The 20384-nt window shown below is 46.2% G+C and overlaps 1 protein-coding gene across 5 annotated transcripts in view; it reads right to left on the bottom strand.

Annotated features, from left to right (window-relative positions):
* Positions 1-15019: 15019 nt before the first annotated feature.
* Positions 15020-20384, bottom strand: part of LOC131958403 (uncharacterized) — a 31358-nt gene continuing 25993 nt past the window's right edge. For 2 of the 5 annotated variants that reach the window (XM_059323416.1, XM_059323415.1), the window contains 2 exons: positions 19375-19514; positions 15020-16657 (listed from right to left, as the gene is read on the bottom strand). In XM_059323416.1, the coding sequence (XP_059179399.1) occupies positions 16587-16657; positions 19375-19514 (211 nt within the window). In that variant the 3' untranslated portion in view covers positions 15020-16586. Of the gene's footprint in view, positions 16658-18636; positions 18719-19374; positions 19515-20384 lie in introns of all 5 variants that reach the window. The other 3 variants (XR_009389233.1, XM_059323417.1, XM_059323418.1) reach the window with 3 other exon arrangements.

Genomic DNA, 20384 nt, shown 5'->3' with positions numbered 1-20384 from the left:
TGCTGTAAGCTGGGGGGTGTCTGCTGTAAGCTGGGGGGTGTCTGCTGTAAGCTGGGGGGGTGTCTCCTGTAAGCTGGGGGGTGTCTGCTGTAAGCTGGGGGGGGGTGTCTGCTGTAAGCTGGGGGGGGGTGTCTGCTGTAAGCTGGGGGGGGGGGTGTCTGCTGTAAGCTGGGGGGTGTCTGCTGTAAGCTGGGGGGGGGTGTCTGCTGTAAGCTGGGGGGGGGGTGTCTGCTGTAAGCTGGGGGGTGTCTGCTGTAAGCTGGGGGGTGTCTGCTGTAAGCTGGGGGGGTGTCTCCTGTAAGCTGGGGGGTGTCTGCTGTAAGCTGGGGTGTGTCTGCTGTAAGCTGGGGGGGTGTCTCCTGTAAGCTGGGGGGTGTCTGCTGTAAGCTGGGGGGGTGTCTGCTGTAAGCTGGGGGGGTGTCTCCTGTAAGCTGGGGGGTGTCTGCTGTAAGCTGGGGGGTGTCTGCTGTAAGCTGAGGGGGGTGTCTCCTGTAAGCTGGGGGGGGTGTGTCTGCTGTAAGCTGGGGGGGGGGTGTCTCCTGTAAGCTGGGGGGTGTCTGCTGTAAGCTGGGGGGTGTCTGCTGTAAGCTGGGGGGGTGTCTGCTGTAAGCTGGGGGGTGTCTGCTGTAAGCTGGGGGGTGTCTGCTGTAAGCTGGGGGGTGTCTGCTGTAAGCTGGGGGGGTGTCTCCTGTAAGCTGGGGGGTGTGTCTGCTGTAAGCTGGGGGGGGGTGTCTCCTGTAAGCTGGGGGGTGTCTGCTGTAAGCTGGGGGGTGTCTCCTGTAAGCTGGGGGGTGTCTGCTGTAAGCTGGGGGGTGTCTGCTGTAAGCTGGGGTGTCTGCTGTAAGCTGGGGTGTCTGCTGTAAGCTGGGGGGTGTCTGCTGTAAGCTGGGGGGTGTCTCCTGTAAGCTGGGGGGTGTCTGCTGTAAGCTGGGGGGGTGTCTGCTGTAAGCTGGAGGGGGTGTCTGCTGTAAGCTGGGGTGTCTGCTGTAAGCTGGGGGGTGTCTGCTGAAAGCTGGGGGGGTGTCTGCTGTAAGCTGGGGGGGGGGGTGTCTGCTGTAAGCTGGTGGGGGTGTCTGCTGTAAGCTGGGGTGTCTGCTGTAAGCTGGGGTGTCTGCTGTAAGCTGGGGCGGGTGTCTGCTGTAAGCTGTGGGGCGGTGTCTGCTGTAAGCTGGGGGGTGTCTCCTGTAAGCTGGGGGTGTCTGCTGTAAGCTGGGGGGTGTCTGCTGTAAGCTGAGGGGGGTGTCTCCTGTAAGCTGGGGGGGGGGGTGTGTCTGCTGTAAGCTGGGGGGGTGTCTCCTGTAAGCTGGGGGGTGTCTGCTGTAAGCTGGGGGGTGTCTGCTGTAAGCTGGGGGGGGTGTCTGCTGTAAGCTGGGGGGTGTCTGCTGTAAGCTGGGGGGTGTCTGCTGTAAGCTGGGGGGTGTCTGCTGTAAGCTGGGGGGTGTCTCCTGTAAGCTGGGGGGTGTGTCTGCTGTAAGCTGGGGGGGGGGTGTCTGCTGTAAGCTGGGGGGTGTCTGCTGTAAGCTGGGGGGTGTCTCCTGTAAGCTGGGGGGTGTCTGCTGTAAGCTGGGGGGTGTCTGCTGTAAGCTGGGGGGTGTCTGCTGTAAGCTGGGGTGTCTGCTGTAAGCTGGGGTGTCTGCTGTAAGCTGGGGGGTGTCTGCTGTAAGCTGGGGGGTGTCTCCTGTAAGCTGGGGGGTGTCTGCTGTAAGCTGGGGGGGTGTCTGCTGTAAGCTGGAGGGGGTGTCTGCTGTAAGCTGGGGGGGTGTCTGCTGTAAGCTGGGGGGTGTCTGCTGAAAGCTGGGGGGGGGTGTCTGCTGTAAGCTGGGGGGGTGTCTGCTGTAAGCTGGGGGGGGGTGTCTGCTGTAAGCTGGGGGGGGGGTTGTCTGCTGTAAGCTGGGGTGTCTGCTGTAAGCTGGGGTGTCTGCTGTAAGCTGGGGCGGGTGTCTGCTGTAAGCTGTGGGGCGGTGTCTGCTGTAAGCTGTGGTGTCTGCTGTAAACTGGGGGGTGTCTGCTGTAAGCTGGGCTGGGTGGTGTCTGCTGTAAGCTGGGGGGTGTCTGCTGTAAGCTGTGGGGCGGTGTCTGCTGTAAGCTGGGGGGGTGTGTCTGCTGTAAGCTGGGGTGTCTGCTGTAAGCTGTGGGGCGGTGTCTGCTGTAAGCTGTGGGGCGGTGTCTGCTGTAAGCTGGGGGGGTGTGTCTGCTGTAAGCTGGGGTGTCTGCTGTAAGCTGGGGGGTGTCTGCTGTAAGCTGTGGTGTCTCCTGTAAGCTGGGGGGTGTCTGCTGTAAGCTGGGCTGGGTGGTGTCTGCTGTAAGCTGGGGGGTGTCTGCTGTAAGCTGTGGGGCGGTGTCTGCTGTAAGCTGGGGGGGTGTGTCTGCTGTAAGCTGGGGTGTCTGCTGTAAGCTGTGGGGCGGTGTCTGCTGTAAGCTGTGGGGCGGTGTCTGCTGTAAGCTGGGGGGTGTGTCTGCTGTAAGCTGGGGTGTCTGCTGTAAGCTGGGGGGTGTCTGCTGTAAGCTGTGGTGTCTGCTGTAAGCTGGGGGGTGTCTGCTGTAAGCTGGGGGGTATCTGCTGTAAGCTACGGTGTCTGCTGTAAGCTGGGGGGGGGGGGGGTGTCTGCCGTAAGCTGGGGGGGTGTCTGCTGTAAGCTGGGGGTGTCTGCTGTAAGCTACGGTGTCTGCTGTAAGCTGGGGGGTGTCTGCCGTAAGCTGGGGGGGGTGTCTGCTGTAAGCTGGGGGGTGTCTGCTGTAAGCTGGGGTGTCTGCTGTAAGCTGGGGGGGGTGTCTGCCGTAAGCTGAGGGGGTGTCTGCTGTAAGCTGGGGGGTGTCTGCTGTAAGCTGGGGTGTCTGCTGTAAGCTGGGGGGGTGTCTGCTGTAAGCTGGGGTGCCTGCTGTAAGCTGTGGGGGGTGTGTCTGCTGTAAGCTGGGGTGTCTGCTGTAAGCTGGGGGGTGTCTGCTGTAAGCTGGGGTGTCTGCTGTAAGCTGGGGGGGGTGTCTGCTGTAAGTTGGGAGGTGTCTGCTGTAAGCTGGGGTGTCTGCTGTAAGCTGGGGGGGGTGTCTGCTGTAAGTTGGGGGGTGTCTGCTGTAAGCTGGGGGGGTGTCTGCTGTAAGCTGGGGGGGTGTCTGCTGTAAGCTGGGGTGTCTGCTGTAAGCTGGGGTGTCTGCTGTAAGCTGGGGGGGGGTGTCTGCTTTAAGCTGGGGGGTGTCTGCTGTAAGCTGGGGGGGTGTCTGCTGTAAGCTGGGGGGGGTGTCTGCTGTAAGCTGGGGGGGTGTCTGCTGTAAGCTGGGGGTGTCTGCTGTAAGCTGGGGGGTGTCTCCTGTAAGCTGGGGGGTGTGTCTGCTGTAAGCTGGGGGGGGGGTGTCTCCTGTAAGCTGGGGGGTGTCTGCTGTAAGCTGGGGGGTGTCTCCTGAAAGCTGGGGGGGGGGTGTCTGCTGTAAGCTGGGGGGGGTGTCTGCTGTAAGCTGGGGGGGTGTCTGCTGTAAGCTGGGGTGTCTGCTGTAAGCTGGGGTGTCTGCTGTAAGCTGGGGCGGGTGTCTGCTGTAAGCTGTGGGGCGGTGTCTGCTGTAAGCTGGGGGGTGTCTCCTGTAAGCTGGGTGGTGTCTGCTGTAAGCTGGGGGGTGTCTGCTGTAAGCTGAGGGGGGTGTCTCCAGTAAGCTGGGGGGGGGGGTGTGTCTGCTGTAAGCTGGGGGGGTGTCTCCTGTAAGCTGGGGGGTGTCTGCTGTAAGCTGGGGGGTGTCTGCTGTAAGCTGGGGGGGTGTCTGCTGTAAGCTGGGGGGTGTCTGCTGTAAGCTGGGGGGTGTCTGCTGTAAGCTTAGGGGTGTCTGCTGTAAGCTGGGGGGTCTCTCCTGTAAGCTGGGGGGTGTGTCTGCTGTAAGCTGGGGGGGGTGTCTCCTGTAAGCTGGGGGGTGTCTGCTGTAAGCTGGGGGGTGTCTCCTGTAAGCTGGGGGGTGTCTGCTGTAAGCTGGGGGGTGTCTGCTGTAAGCTGGGGGGTGTCTGCTGTAAGCTGGGGTGTCTGCTGTAAGCTGGGGTGTCTGCTGTAAGCTGGGGGGTGTCTGCTGTAAGCTGGGGGGTGTCTCCTGTAAGCTGGGGGGTGTCTGCTGTAAGCTGGGGGGGTGTCTGCTGTAAGCTGGAGGGGGTGTCTGCTGTAAGCTGGGGGGGGTGTCTGCTGTAAGCTGGGGGGTGTCTGCTGAAAGCTGGGGGGGGGGGGTGTCTGCTGTAAGCTGGGGGGGGGGTGTCTGCTGTAAGCTGGGGGGGGGGGTGTCTGCTGTAAGCTGGGGGGGGGGGTTGTCTGCTGTAAGCTGGGGTGTCTGCTGTAAGCTGGGGTGTCTGCTGTAAGCTGGGGCGGGTGTCTGCTGTAAGCTGTGGGGCGGTGTCTGCTGTAAGCTGTGGTGTCTGCTGTAAACTGGGGGGTGTCTCCTGTAAGCTGGGGGGTGTCTGCTGTAAGCTGGGCTGGGTGGTGTCTGCTGTAAGCTGGGGGGTGTCTGCTGTAAGCTGTGGGGCGGTGTCTGCTGTAAGCTGGGGGGGTGTGTCTGCTGTAAGCTGGGGTGTCTGCTGTAAGCTGTGGGGCGGTGTCTGCTGTAAGCTGTGGGGCGGTGTCTGCTGTAAGCTGGGGGGGTGTGTCTGCTGTAAGCTGGGGTGTCTGCTGTAAGCTGGGGGGTGTCTGCTGTAAGCTGTGGTGTCTGCTGTAAGCTGGGGGGTGTCTGCTGTAAGCTGGGGGGGTATCTGCTGTAAGCTACGGTGTCTGCTGTAAGCTGGGGGGGGTGTCTGCCGTAAGCTGGGTGGGTGTCTGCTGTAAGCTGGGGGTGTCTGCTGTAAGCTACGGTGTCTGCTGTAAGCTGGGGGGGGTGTCTGCTGTAAGCTGGGGGGTGTCTGCTGTAAGCTGGGGTGTCTGCTGTAAGCTGGGGGGGGGTGTCTGCCGTAAGCTGAGGGGGTGTCTGCTGTAAGCTGGGGGGTGTCTGCTGTAAGCTGGGGTGTCTGCTGTAAGCTGGGGGGGTGTCTGCTGTAAGCTGGGGTGCCTGCTGTAAGCTGTGGGGGGTGTGTCTGCTGTAAGCTGGGGTGTCTGCTGTAAGCTGGGGGGTGTCTGCTGTAAGCTGGGGTGTCTGCTGTAAGCTGGGGGTGGTGTCTGCTGTAAGTTGGGAGGTGTCTGCTGTAAGCTGGGGTGTCTGCTGTAAGCTGGGGGGGGGGTGTCTGCTGTAAGTTGGGGGGTGTCTGCTGTAAGCTGGGGGGGTGTCTGCTGTAAGCTGGGGGGGTGTCTGCTGTAAGCTGGGGTGTCTGCTGTAAGCTGGGGTGTCTGCTGTAAGCTGGGGGGGTGTCTGCTGTAAGCTGGGGGGTGTCTGCTGTAAGCTGGGGGGGTGTCTGCTTTAAGCTGGGGGGGGTGTCTGCTGTAAGCTGGGGGGGTGTCTGCCGTAAGCTGTGGGGGGGTGTCTGCTGTAAGCTGGGGGGTGTCTGCTGTAAGCTGGGGGGGGTGTCTGCTGTAAGCTGGGCTGGGTGTCTGCTGTAAGCTGGGGTGTGTCTGCTGTAAGCTGGGGGGGTGTCTCCTGTAAGCTGGGGGGTGTCTGCTGTAAGCTGGGGGGTGTCTCCTGTAAGCTGGGGGGTGTCTGCTGTAAGCTGGGGGGGGGGGGTGTCTGCTGTAAGCTGGGGGGGGTGTCTCCTGTAAGCTGGGGGGTGTCTGCTGTAAGCTGGGGGTGTCTCCTGTAAGCTGGGGGGTGTCTGCTGTAAGCTGGGGGGGTGTCTGCTGTAAGCTGGGGGGTGTCTGCTGTAAGCTGAGGTGTCTGCTGTAAGCTGGGGTGTCTGCTGTAAGCTGGGGGTGTCTAAGCTGGGGGGTGTCTCCTGTAAGCTGGGGGGTGTCTGCTGTAAGCAGGGGGGTGTCTGCTGTAAGCTGGGGTGTCTGCTGTAAGCTGGGGGGGGTGTCTGCTGTAAGCTGGAGGGGGTGTCTGCTGTAAGCTGGGGGGGGTGTCTGCTGTAAGCTGGGGGGTGTCTGCTGTAAGCTGGGGGGGTGTCTGCTGTAAGCTGGTGGGGGGTGTCTGCTGTAAGCTGGGGGGGGGGGGTGTCTGCTGTAAGCTAAGGGGGGGGTTGTCTGCTGTAAGCTGGGGTGTCTGCTGTAATCTGGGGGGGGTGTCTGCTGTAAGCTGTGGGGCGGTGTCTGCTGTAAGCTGTGGTGTCTGCTGTAAGCTGGGGGGTGTCTGCTGTAAGCTGGGGGGTGTCTGCTGTAAGCTGGGCTGGGTGGTGTCTGCTGTAAGCTGGGGGGTGTCTGCTGTAAGCTGTGGGGCGGTGTCTGCTGTAAGCTGGGGGGGTGTCTGCTGTAAGCTGTGGGGGGGGTGTCTGCTGTAAGCTGGGGGGGGTGTCTGCCGTAAGCTGTGGGGGGGGGGGTGTCTGCTGTAAGCTGGGGGGTGTCTGCTGTAAGCGGGGCTGGGTGGTGTCTGCTGTAAGCTGGGCTGGGTGGTGTCTGCTGTAAGCTGGGCTGGGTGGTGTCTGCTGTAAGCTGGGTGGTGTCTGCTGTAAGCTGGGGGGTGTCTGCTGTAAGCTGGGCTGGGTGGTGTCTGCTGTAAGCTGGAAGGTGTCTGCTGTAAGCTGGGGGGTGTCTGCTGTAAGCTGGGGAGGGGGTGTCTGCTGTAAGCTGGGGGGTGTCTGCTGTAAGCTGGGGGGTGTCTGCTGTAAGCTGGGGTGTCTGCTGTAAGCTGGGGTGTCTGCTGTAAGCTGGTAGGTGTCTGCTGTAAGCTGGGGGTGTCTGCTGTAAGCTGGGGGGTGTCTGCTGTAAGCTGTGGTGTCTGCTGTAAGCTGGGGGGTGTCTGCTGTAAGCTGGGGGTGTCTGCTGTAAGCTGGGGGGTGTCTGCTGTAAGCTGGGGGGTGTCTGCTGTAAGCTGGGGGGTGTCTGCTGTAAGCTTGGGGGGGGTGTCTGCTGTAAGCTGGGGTGTCTGCTGTAAGCTGGGGGGGTGTCTGCTGTAAGCTGGGGGGGTGTCTGCTGTAAGCTGGGGGTGTGTCTGCTGTAAGCTGGGGTGTGTGCTGTAAGCTGGGGTGTCTGCTGTAAGCTGGGGGGGTGTCTGCTGTAAGCTGGGGTGTCTGCTGTAAGCTGGGGTGTCTGCTGTAAGCTGGGGTGTCTGCTGTAAGCTGGGGGGGTGTCTACTGTAAGCTGGGGGGTGTCTGCTGTAAGCTGGGCTGGGGGTGTCTGCTGTAAGCTGGGGGGTGTCTGCTGTAAGCTGGGGGGGGGGTGTCTGCTGTAAGCTGGGGGGTGTCTGCTGTAAGCTGGGGGGTGTCTGCTGTAAGCTGGGGTGTCTGCTGTAGCTGGGGGATGTGTTGACCTTGAAACACCTCAGTCTGGTGTTGACGCATGAGTCACTGATGACGCAACTAGAACTTCGGTCCACTTTATCGGCACCAAACCAAGACGCCCGTGAGTCGCACGTGCTTCCGTGTTGTGTTCAAATGACGTCATCTCTCACACAACTCCCCGTCGTGTCGTCGGCTGCTGCGAATTATGGGATGGATTCAAAGCACATGTTGATGTTTTGATGTTGGTTTTTGACGCCCACATTGCTGAAACCAATTATTGGCTGAGCTACGTGATGTACGGCTCACTGTCTAGAGGTCATGGGTGTCAAGGTCATGATCAAAATGGAAACGTAAAGGTCAGACGGGTTGCGTCAAAGGTCATCCTTGTGGCAGACGATATTTTAGTAAACAGGTGACCACGTGGGTGTCAGCTTCGACTAGAGATCACGGCATATGGGCATATGGGCATATGGGCATATGGCACCCTGGGCATATCACAACATGAGGATATGACACCCTGGGCATGTGACACCCTGGGCATGTGACACCATGCCATGTGACACCATGGCATATGACACCCTAGGGAGGTGACACATTGTGTCAGTGACTGAGCTTATGCTGACTATAAAACAGGGGAGACAGTTCTGCCAGCCAGTTCTCAACACACAGTCTACACACAGGGTTTCTTTCCTACATTTTCAGCTGGCGGGGTTCAGATATCCGCCATTTGCCACTTCCGGGTCGGCGCAATTAGAAAAATTATTTAAATCATTTTTAAAAAATGTGCCCGCTTCATACGGGGTCAGTTAACGTGCTCCGTGGGTAGGGGGAAGGTGGGGGGGGGGGGGGGGGGGAGGGGGGCATGTTAACGGAGGTGGGGGAGGGTTTGGAGTAGGGGAGGGTTTGGAGTGGGGGAAGGGCAGAGATTGAATCAGAAGCATAAAATTGCAAAATATACAGAAGGAAAATGCTTTTTGCCTGTTCCATAAATAATTAATAAAATAATCTTTTCAGTACAAATCGACAATTATTACAGAAGAGTGGGGGTGACACCATGACGTAAACGTGCTGACTAATGAGAAAACAATGCTACGTCAAACTGTATACTTAACAGGCTATAGATAGATACACATCGTTACACTTAGTGATTACAGCTTATACACATACATGTACGCGTATGTGGCATATGATTAAATTATAGACCAGATACACTCACATAGATATGCTTTGTTTATTGGGGGGGGGGGGGGGTTACACCACGGAGTGCCGCACCGGGTGTCACCCAATTTAGTGACGCCACTGGGTGGGATGTAGGGGTGGGGCGGAATGTGGGGAGATGGAAATATAAAAATGTGTGGAGGGCATCGGAGTGGGGGGAGGGGTGGGCTGTATAACTTTATTATAATTGGTAAGTTTATAAAAGGTCAAAGTTGAATGGACAAAGTTCATGTAAGGCCTTGAGGGTTGTCAATTTATAATTAGATCAAATTATGGGAGCCCTAATTAGATCAAATTATGGGAGCCCTAATTAGATCAAATTATGGGAGCCCTAATTAGATCAAATTATGGGAGCCCTAATTAGATCAAATTATGGGAGCCCTAATTAGATCAAATTATGGGAGCCCTAATTAGATCAAATTATGGGAGCCCTAATTAGATCAAATTATGGGAATCCTAATTAGATCAAATAATTGACCTCAGTTTTCTCAAAATAATTTTGATCTTTTTACCAATCTTTTCTTCCTCAGTTGATGGCACAAGACAGAATTAGTTTCAATTGGTGGCAGAAGACAGAATTGGTTTCAATTGGTGGCACAAGACAGGATTGGTTTCAATTGATGGCACAAGACAGGATTGGTTTCAATTGATGGCACAAGACAGGATTGGTTTCAATTGATGGCACAAGACAGGATTGGTTTCAATTGATGGCACAAGACAGGATTGGTTTCAATTGATGGCACAAGACAGGATTGGTTTCAATTGGTGGCAGAAGACAGAATTGGTTTCAATTGGTGGCACAAGACAGAATTGGTTTCAATTGATGGCACAAGACAGAATTGGTTTCAATTGGTGGCACAAGACAGAATTGGTTTCAATTGGTGGCACAAGACAGGATTGGTTTCAATTGGTGGCACAAGACAGGATTGGTTGCAATTGGTGGCACAAGACAGGATTGGTTTCAATTGGTGGCAGAAGACAGAATTGGTTTCAATTGGTGGCACAAGACAGAATTGGTTTCAATTGATGGCACAAGACAGAATTGGTTTCAATTGGTGGCAGAAGACAGGATTGGTTTCAATTGGTGGCACAAGACAGGATTGGTTGCAATTGATGGCACAAGACAGGATTCCTTGTTGCCTTTTGGTCTGGCGAAATGACACACGTTGGCTGTAGCTGTAGCTGTAGCTGTGGCTGTGGCTGTAGCTGTGGTTGTAGCTGTAGCTGTAGCTGTAGCTGTGGTTGTAGCTGTGGCTGTAGCTGTAGCTGTGGCTGTGGCTGTGGCTGTGACTGTGGCTGTGGCTTTGGCTGTGGTTGTAGCTGTAGCTGTGGCGCGCATGAGATGAGATTAGAACAACTGCTGAAATCTATTTTTGTGGTTGATTGGACGTTCATCAATTAAATAATGAAATGGTGTATGGAGGAGGGGAGGGAGGGAGGGGGGATAGATATAGGAAGATTGTGTTAGACGTCATTATATAGGAAGATTGTGTTAGACGTCATTATATAGGAAGATTGTGTTAGACGTCATTATATAGGAAGATTGTGTTAGACGTCATTATATAGGAAGATTGTGTTAGACGTCATTATATAGGAAGATTGTGTTAGACGTCATTATATAGGGAGATTGTGTTAGACGTCATTATATAGGGAGATTGTGTTAGACGTCATTATATAGGGAGATTGTGTTAGACGTCATTATATAGGGAGATTGTGTTAGACGTCATTATATAGGGAGATTGTGTTAGACGTCATTATATAGGGAGATTGTGTTAGACGTCATTATATAGGGAGATTGTGTTAGACGTCATTATATAGGAAGATTGTGTTAGACGTCATTATATAGGAAGATTGTGTTAGACGTCATTATATAGGGAGATTGTGTTAGACGTCATTATATAGGGAGATTGTGTTAGACGTCATTATATAGGGAGATTGTGTTAGACGTCATTATATAGGAACATTGTGTTAGACGTCATTATATAGGAAGTATCAAACGTCGATGTATGAACAGATTGTATCAGTATTAATTAACTCTTAGTTAAGACTTAATTAAGCTACAAGTCATATGATATTTTGTGTATGGAGTCATCCATAAAAGAAGTCAGGTTTTTTTTTGACGATTTTATTTTTAACCTCACATCCTCAGTTTTTAATGACGGTTAAACTTCGTTTTCTACCATTGCTTTTTTGTAAAGCAAAAGTGTGACGTCACAAAATGTGAACACCTCCCCTCCCCCTCATCACACACCGTGACAAAATTACGGACCCCACTCCCCATACGAGTATGACGTCATTTATTGACTATCCCTATGCTGATGTATATGGTGTTGTGTATGTTGTTGTGTATGTTGATGTGTGTGTTGATGTGTATGATGATGTGTATGTTGCTGTGTATGTTGATGTGTATGTTGATGTGTGTGTTGATGTGTGTTGTTGTGTGTGTTGATGTGTGTGTTGATGTGTATGCCGATGTGTGTGTTGATGTGTGTGTTGATGTGTGTGTTGATGTGTAGGTTGATGCGTATGTTGATGTGTGTGTTGATGTGTAGGTTTATGTGTGTGTTGATGTGTATGTTGATGTGTGTGTTGATGTAGAACTAAGCCATGTGAGTTCAATAAACTTTTTGTCACAATAAATCGGCCTAGAAAGATGTCTGATCCAAGTTTGAGATTTTTTATTTCCCCCTTAGACCGTGTCTGATGGTTCGACTTTAGCAATCTAGCCAGTGGGTGGACAAGTGGTAGAGCGCAGGACGTCAGTTTGTATGACGTCACTCAGTTCACTAACTGTGACGTGTACAAGACTTAAGTGATGTGGTCACAGAAATGGACACTATCTCTGACCTTCATATGCCTTCATTTGACCTTCATACACCTTCATATTAGGCCCTAAAGGATAACCTAACTTTTTATCTAATCAGATATTAATTAGTTTTAAATCAAATTTTGGGGTTTTTGATCTCATCATGAAAAATAAATTCTTAATTATTAAAGAAAAGACCTATATACTGCCTCACACAGTCGGTGTTTGAGTTAAAGACCTACACACTGCCTCACACAGTTGGTGTGTGAGTTAAAGACCTACACACTGCCTCACACAGTTGGTGTGTGAGTTAAAGACCTACACACTGCCTCACTCAGTCGGTGTTTGAGTTAAAGACCTACACACTGTCTCACACAGTTGGTGTGTGAGTTAAAGACCTACACACGGCTTTAAATCACTGGCTAGACATAAGATAATTGAGCCACATTACATTTTCAAATAACAAAACATGCAAAGATAAATGAGCCACATTACATTTTCAAATAACAAAACATGCAAAGATAAATGAGCCACATTACATTTTCAAATAACAAAACATGCACAGATAAATGAGCCACATAAGAAACTTTCACTACTGACATGTCATTATGAGGAGCTTGGAGACACAAAAAGATTTGCAGCCACCAACAACTCCAACTGTAAAGTTGCTGTCGCCGGCCAAACATTATTGTTGTTGTTCCATGGTTTGATTGGGAACAAAATATTGGAAATAAAAAGTTTATTATTTATATTCTTGTAATATAAAATACAATTATTTATATAATATTAATAAAATAAGAGAACATTTTTCTTTTCTGATAATTTAGGAAATCTTGCTTAAATATTATTGTCAGTTTTCTTGGTAAAAAAACGTGTTATTTAAAAAAATAAAACTCAATTAAATCATGATTATATATATTATTAAATAAGACTTTATTTTAAATAAATATACTTTTTAAAAAAATGTGTTTTTAAAATTCCTATACATCTTTCTAGAATCAGTCGAAGAGAAATAATTACGTTTTTATTATTTCGTTGCTTTTTTAAATCGGTTATCCCGCTTTAAATATAAAAGTAAAACTGAGTTTAACGTTATTTTGTGGTCAAAGGGAGGCTAACGTAAAAACACTTTACGTCGGAGTTCATCAGTGGTTATCACTCTTACAAGTTTTTTTTCTCAGAAACAACAAATTAAAATAATTTAATAACTGCATTGAATTTATTTTTAATCTCAAAATTCTTTATCGTTTATCTATTCTAGAACACTTTTGCAAATAGATAATAAAAATAGTAAAATAGTAATATTTTTATTAAATTAAATATATAGGTCGTAATGAAATCATTCAAAGAAACATAATCTTTTTTTTTTCGCCGTTTACTTCTTTACTCGGTTATCCCGCTTTATATTTTAAAGTGTGTGAATTTCAAAGAAATTGTCTGGTCAAAGGGAGGCAAACATGAAAACGGTTTTTTGAAGTAATTGATCAAAAGTAGCCTCGCTTTAACATATTTTTCTTTTTGTTTTTTTTTTTTAGTTTTTGGAAATTATTAAACTTGACTAATTTTATATTTTTAGAGAGCATTGAAAAGAAATTGATACTTACAATTGATATCAATTACAATATTAATATAATTGAAAATACTAATATTAAAATAAATGTAAAGTAATAAAATATTTTAATTTTCTAAGTTCAGCTTCAGATACTCTCGGTGAAAATCTATAACACTTGTTGCCATAAAGACCCCGTTTTATTTTAAGAAAGAAAAATTATGATATTTAATATTATGGAGATCTAAGAGAGGCAATCATTATTTGATTGTTTAAAAGCTTATTTTTAAACATGGTTATTCCTCTTTAAATTTCAAAGTCATTGTTTTTCGAAAAAAAATTGCGGTCAAAGGGAAGCAAAAACAAAATATTCAAGGTCGTAGTTCAACATAGGCTACCTCCCTTAATTAAAAATAAAATTAAATACGATTTTTTAAATGTAAATATTGTAATTCCTCCGTTTATCAATAATAATCCGTCTTATAAATTATTTGCCGGTTTTGTTGAGAGAAACATTTTTGTTAATACTTAATTAATACTGTTAAAATGATAGTGTTAATAATAGTATTACAAATAAAAAGAACATTATTTTTTTACTTTCAGGGACATAACCTCAGCTAAACTACGAAGTGAAACTATATCATGTTTCTCTCCCTTTGACCATAAATTTTCTTTAAAATATTTGAACTTCGAAATTCAAAGAGGAATAACCTATAAAATATAAAGTAGGAAACAACCGATCAGGATTATCTCAGCTTTAATTAAACCAACATTAGGACAATGGAAGATTTTTTTTCTGACAGATTTTACATAAAAACTTACAAAACAATATAAATGGATCTTTGTTCGGCAAAAATAACAACAAATATCTGCAACTTTCATGATAACAAAGTTTGATGTATGCGCTCAAGGTAAATAACATGTGTTCCTTTGTATACATTAGCACAGAAAGTTCGGGTAATTTAGAACATTAAAAAATCTATTACTAAATATAAATAGGCACGAACGTGATTTTTAACTCCGTACAGAGTATTAAAGTTAGCTTCTGCTGAAGGTTTGAGAGTATTTCTATGAACCGGAAAAAGTGAATTGTTAATATTGCTGTTGGTATGGTTCTAGTGGTGCATATGAAAGGGATGACGTGGTCGACGATATACCCAGACTCATTTAGTTTCCCCATCGTCAGGTATTTTCATCAGAGCTGGGTGGTCGATAGTCACTAGTCCGAACGAGATCCGAACTCGCGACCATCGGGCTTGCAGTCCATCGTTCTACCAAACGACCACACCGTCCCATGCAGTTCAACAAAAGTATCCATATCAAATGTTTGGTAAAGTGTGTCGTTATGTTTGTGGGTCGTTATGTGTGTGGGACGTTATGTTTGAGGGTCATTATGTTTAGTATGTTGCATTAATATATAATTAATTGCAGAATATCAAATAGATCGCTTGATATCGTACTTGGGTTTGAGAAATTGAATGGGAGAATTTTGTTCAATGTTTAAGCTTTCAAATCAAATAATGTTTCCATCTGCCATCCGACGGGACACGATCTGTCATCCGACGTGACACAATCTGTCATCCGACGTGACACGATCTGTCATCCGACGTGACACGATCTGCCATCCGACGTGACACGATCTGTCATCCGACGTGACACGATCTGTCATCCGACGTGACACAATCTGCCATCCGACGTGACACGATCTGCCATCCGACGTGACACGATCTGCCATCCGACGTGACACAATCTGCCATCCGACGTGACACGATCTGCCATCCGACGTGACACGATCTGCCATCCGACGTGACACGATCTGCCATCCGACGTGACACGATCTGTCATCCGACGTGACACCATCTGTCATCCGACGTGACACAATCTGCCATCCGACGTGACACGATCTGCCATCCGACGTGACACGATCTGCCATCCGACGTGACACGATCTGTCATCCGACGTGCCAGTGCTGCAAGTACCTCAGTCGTTGCTAGCTAACAAAACCATTGTAAACAAAACCATTGTAAACAAAACCATTGTAAACAAAACCATTGTAAACAAAACCATTGTAAACAAAACCATTGTTAACAAAACCATTGTAATCAAAACCATTGTAAACAAAACCATTGTAAACAAAACCATTGTAAACAAAACCATGGAAAACAAAACAAACAAGAGGAGTCGGGAATCACGTGATCAAAGTTTATTTCCTGTGGCCTGGTTAGAGAAACTTGGATTGGACATTTTAAAAACTTGGATTGGATATTTTAAAAAACGGTGTCAAACATGTGGGTTCTAGACTAGTGAAGTAGATGGTAGAAATATAAAAACATGTACCCTAGGGGCAAATAAAAGTCATCCTAATGATGTCTTGTAACTTCATAATGATGTCTTGTAACTTCCTAATGATGTCTTGTAACTTCCTAATGATGTCTTGTAACTTCATAATAATTTTTAAATGTTTTATTTTACCCCGGTTTTTTTTTTCAAGCGAAGACTTTTGTGTCCTCTATAATGTGTACAAAATGCAAGTAACAATGTAAAGAAAAACACATTAAAAAGAAAATAAACGAACCAATTGTTTGTTGGGAGAAGTTAGAAAAAAAATAGCATTGAAATTATAACTCTGTCTAATGTAATTATTTTTGAGTCTGCTGATGTAATTATACTGCTGATGTAATTATACTTGTGTCTGCTGATGTAATTATACTGCTGATGTAATTATACTTGTATCTGCTGATGTAATTATACTGCTGATGTAATTATACTGCTGATGTAATTATACTGCTGATGTAATTATACTGCTGATGTAATTATACTTGTGTCTGCTGATGTAAATATACTGCTGATGTAATTATACTGCTGATGTAATTATACTGCTGATGTAATTATACTGCTGATGTAATTATACTGCTGATGTAATTATACTTGTGTCTGCTGATGTAATTATACTGCTGATGTAATTATACTTGTATCTGCTGATGTAATTATACTACTAATGTAATTATACTGCTGATGTAATTATACTTGTGTCTGCTGATGTAATTATACTTGTATCTGCTGATGTAATTATACTGCTGATGTAATTATACTTGTATCTGCTGATGTAATTATACTGCTAATGTAATTATACTGCTTATGTAATTATACTTGTGTCTGCTGATGTAATTATACTTGTATCTGCTAATGTAATTATACTTGTGTCTGCTGATGTAATCATACTTCTGATGTAATCATACTGCTAATGTAATTATACTGCTGATGTAATTATACTTGTGTCTGCTGATGTAATTATACTTGTGTCTGCTGATGTAATTATACTTGTATCTGCTGATGTAATTATACTACTAATGTAATTATACTGCTGATGTAATTATACTTGTGTCTGCTGATGTAATTATACTGCTGATGTAATTATACTGCTGATGTAATTATACTGCTGATGTAATTATACTGCTGATGTAATTATACTTCTGATGTAATTATACTGCTGATGTAATTATACTTCTGATGTAATTATACTTGTATCTGCTAATGTAATTATACTGCTGATGTAATTATACTTGTGTCTGCTGATGTAATTATACTTGTATCTGCTGATGTAATTATACTGCTGATGTAATTATACTTCTGATGTAATTATACTTGTATCTGCTAATGTAATTATACTGCTGATGTAATTATACTTGTATCTGCTGACGTAATTATACTGCTGATGTAATTATACTGCTAATGTAATTATACTTCTGATGTAATTATACTTCTGTGTCCGCGAGGCCGTTGTTCGTCTGAGTGATGGCAAAAGGGCCGTACATTTGTCTGACCCCTGGGGAAGTTTTAAAAAAGGCAGTTTTAGACAAATTATTATACACACACACCACACACCACACCACATCACACCACACACCACATCACACCACACACCACATCACATATTTAAATATATTAAACATTTGCCTCAGTTGTGCAGATAATACAATTTTCAATCATTTTGTTACGTCATAATAATTAGTTCTAACTCTTTATTTATGAGTAAAATGTGTCTAAAATATGTAATGTATTTAGCTCATTATGTAAGCTGATTGTGTAAACTAAATAACTAATTATGTAATCTAATAGAACTTAAAAAATACACCTTATTAAAAGATACACCTGACAATATTTTGTTGGAAAAATTTTGCAAAAGTAAAAATAAAGAAAATATCGTCTTAAATTTGATTGTTACATATCAAACCTCCAGCCTATAACATACGCCATCACTACCCTATATAACATATGTCATCATTACCCTAACATAAAAATGATTCACCACCACCTACACATATCACCATTCATTATCTAATCGTTAATTAATGAGCGTTTCAAAACTAGCCTGGTCAAATAAAAAGTTTGAAATGAAAGAGGAACGATTTCATCCAGAAAGAGAAAATTAAAACAGCCAGCATAAATCAACTTCAAGTCTAATTTCTTCTAGATTAGTCTGAAGTTAATTAGCTATAAATTAATCATTCTGTCGACATGTTAGCTCAGGGACCTAAGGATAATTACTCCAGCCACCATCTTTTAATTAGCTCAATATCCGGTCAGTAGGCTATTCTTAGTAACACACATCCCAATACAACATTAGTAGCCGCTAGCTGTCATTATCTTAGTGGGGTAGGGTTGGTGGGGTAAGATGGGGTGGGGTAAGGTGGGGGTGGTTTTATTCTTTACACCGTACAGCCCATTACACCGATTAAACTTAAACCTAACCCAAACCCTCATTACATAATGTAGAGGTATCAGAGAAAAAAATAGAGTGGTGACCGAATGGATTATCACCGTAGTAAATGTGACCAAAGATTTATTAATGGATTAATGGATTAATGGATTATCATGGACTGACTAGAGGTGTTAGCGCGAGGCCACTATTAATAGAATAACAGGACTGCAGATTTTACAAGCGTGTTACACAGACAGATGTAACAGAGACAATTACAGAGATGTAACAGAGACAATTACAGAGATGTAACAGAGACAATTACACAGATGTAACAGAGACAATTACAGAGATGTAACAGAGACAATTACACAGATGTAACAACGACAATTACACAGATGTAACAGAGACAATTACAGAGATGTAACAGAGACAATTACAGAGATGTAACAACGACAATTACACAGATGTAACAGAGACAATTACAGAGATGTAACAGAGACAATTACAGAGATGTAACAGAGACAATTACACAGATGTAACAACGACAATTACACAGATGTAACAGAGACAATTACAGAGATGTAACAGAGACAATTACAGAGATGTAACAGAGACAATTACAGAGATGTAACAGAGACAATTACAGAGATGTAACAGAGACAATTACACAGATGTAACAACGACAATTACACAGATGTAACAGAGACAATTACAGAGATGTAACAGAGACAATTACAGAGATGTAACAGAGACAATTACAGAGATGTAACAGAGAAAATTACACAGATGTAACAGAGACAATTACAGAGATGTAACAGAGACAATTACAGAGATGTAACAGAGACAATTACAGAGATGTAACAGAGACAATTACACAGATGTAACAACGACAATTACACAGATGTAACAGAGACAATTACAGAGATGTAACAGAGACAATTACAGAGATGTAACAGAGACAATTACAGAGATGTAACAGAGAAAATTACACAGATGTAACAACGACAATTACAGAGATGTAAACAGCGACAATTACAGAGATGTAACAGAGACAATTACAGAGATGTAACAGAGAAAATTACACAGATGTAAAGAGCGACAACCTGTGAGGGTGGGGTTCAGCTGGGGTTCAGCTGCCTCCAATGCCACTGAGCACCCACTGGGCGTGGGGGTGGACGCGCAGATCTGGGGGGAGAGAACACTGACGTCACATCCTCTAGGCTAGGCTTCATTATCATTAGTCTAATGAGTATCTGCTTTAGGTTAATGAATCGTGTCAAATGTCCCTATATCTAGGGGCGGGGTCTGGCTATATCTAGGGGCGGAGTCTGGCTATATTTAGGGGCGGGGTCTGGCTATATCTAGGGGCGGGGTCTGGCTATATCTAGGGGCGGGGTCTGGCTAGACGAAGCTTTGCGATTGGTTCATGAGTAGCCACGTGTGTGGCACCTCACTTCTGTGACGTCACTATTGACGTCACCACCCTGTTACTGCTGGTTACTTGGGGCTAGCGGATTTAGTCAACACCATTAGGAATCGGACAAGTTCCTTTTGAAATTGAAACGTTGATTTAGAGAACCCGAGTTCCAAGAGAATGTCAAAGTTCAGGAGCGTAACGAGGGGGGGGGGGGGGTGACACCATTAAGTGCCGCACCGGGTGACACCCGACCTCGCTACGCCACTGTCAAAGTTCAAACCATAAACACAGAGGTCAGGGGACGCTGTGTGTGGTAGTGTGTAGTGCATTACCTGAAACTTGCTTACACTTACACGCATGTAATAAACAAATTACTTACATGAATGTAACGTTAAATCATGCACATACGAGAGAAAGCACTTACATCTGTGCAGGTCGATGTAATCCAAGTTGATGAATTTGTCTGAGATCAACTTGACCCAGCGCATGGCTTGGGGGGCGGGGCCTGCAGCTCCCGCGGGGACGGGGGCGCTTGTCTCCTCCTCGTCTGGCGACACGTACACCCTGGGGAGGGGGGGGGGGGAGGGGGATAAAGACATGTAGGCATGATCCAATGTTCAAATCAATCTGTGACTACAATTTGTGCAGGGTAACATAGCACCATCATTACACTACAATTTGTGCAGGGTAACATAGCACCTTCATTACACTACAATTTGTGCAGGGTAACATAGCACCTTCATTACACTACAATTTGTGCAGGGTAACATAGCACCTTCATTACACTACAATTTGTGCAGGGTAACATAGCACCTTCATTACACTACAATTTGTGCAGGGTAACATAGCACCATCATTACACTACAATTTGTGCAGGGTAACATAGCACCATCATTACACTTCAATTTGTGCAGGGTAACATAGCACCATCATTACACTACCATTTGTGCAGGGTAACATAGCACAATCATTACACTGCAATTTGTGCAGGGTAACATAGCACCATCATTACACTACAATTTGTGCAGGGTAACATAGCACCATCATTACACTGCAATTTGTGCAGGGTAACATAGCACCATCATTACACTGCAATCTGTGCAGGGTAACATAGCACCATCATTACACTACAATTTGTGCTGGGTAACATAGCACCATCATTACACTACAATTTGTGCAGGGTAACATAGCACCATCATTACACTATGCCAGGTCTAGGCCATGGAGGAAAGGGAAGTAATTGCGTCATTTGATTAACGCGTCATGTAAAACGTGGTTGTCGTACTTTGAACAACACAATGGCGACACTAGGGCTGTTTTATTTTTAGTTTGGTCACATCTATTTATAGGCAAATAGTTTGTACATGTTAAGTTGACCTAACCCTCAGAGGTCAGAGGTCAACTAGTTAATTGCCTGACTAAAACAATCCGAAA

Source organism: Physella acuta, unplaced genomic scaffold (assembly GCF_028476545.2).
Source record: "Physella acuta isolate Inbredline_101_S28 unplaced genomic scaffold, ASM2847654v3 ptg001326l, whole genome shotgun sequence".
Taxonomy (NCBI): domain Eukaryota; kingdom Metazoa; phylum Mollusca; class Gastropoda; family Physidae; genus Physella; species Physella acuta.
This window is presented reverse-complemented; position numbering and strand designations above follow the sequence as displayed.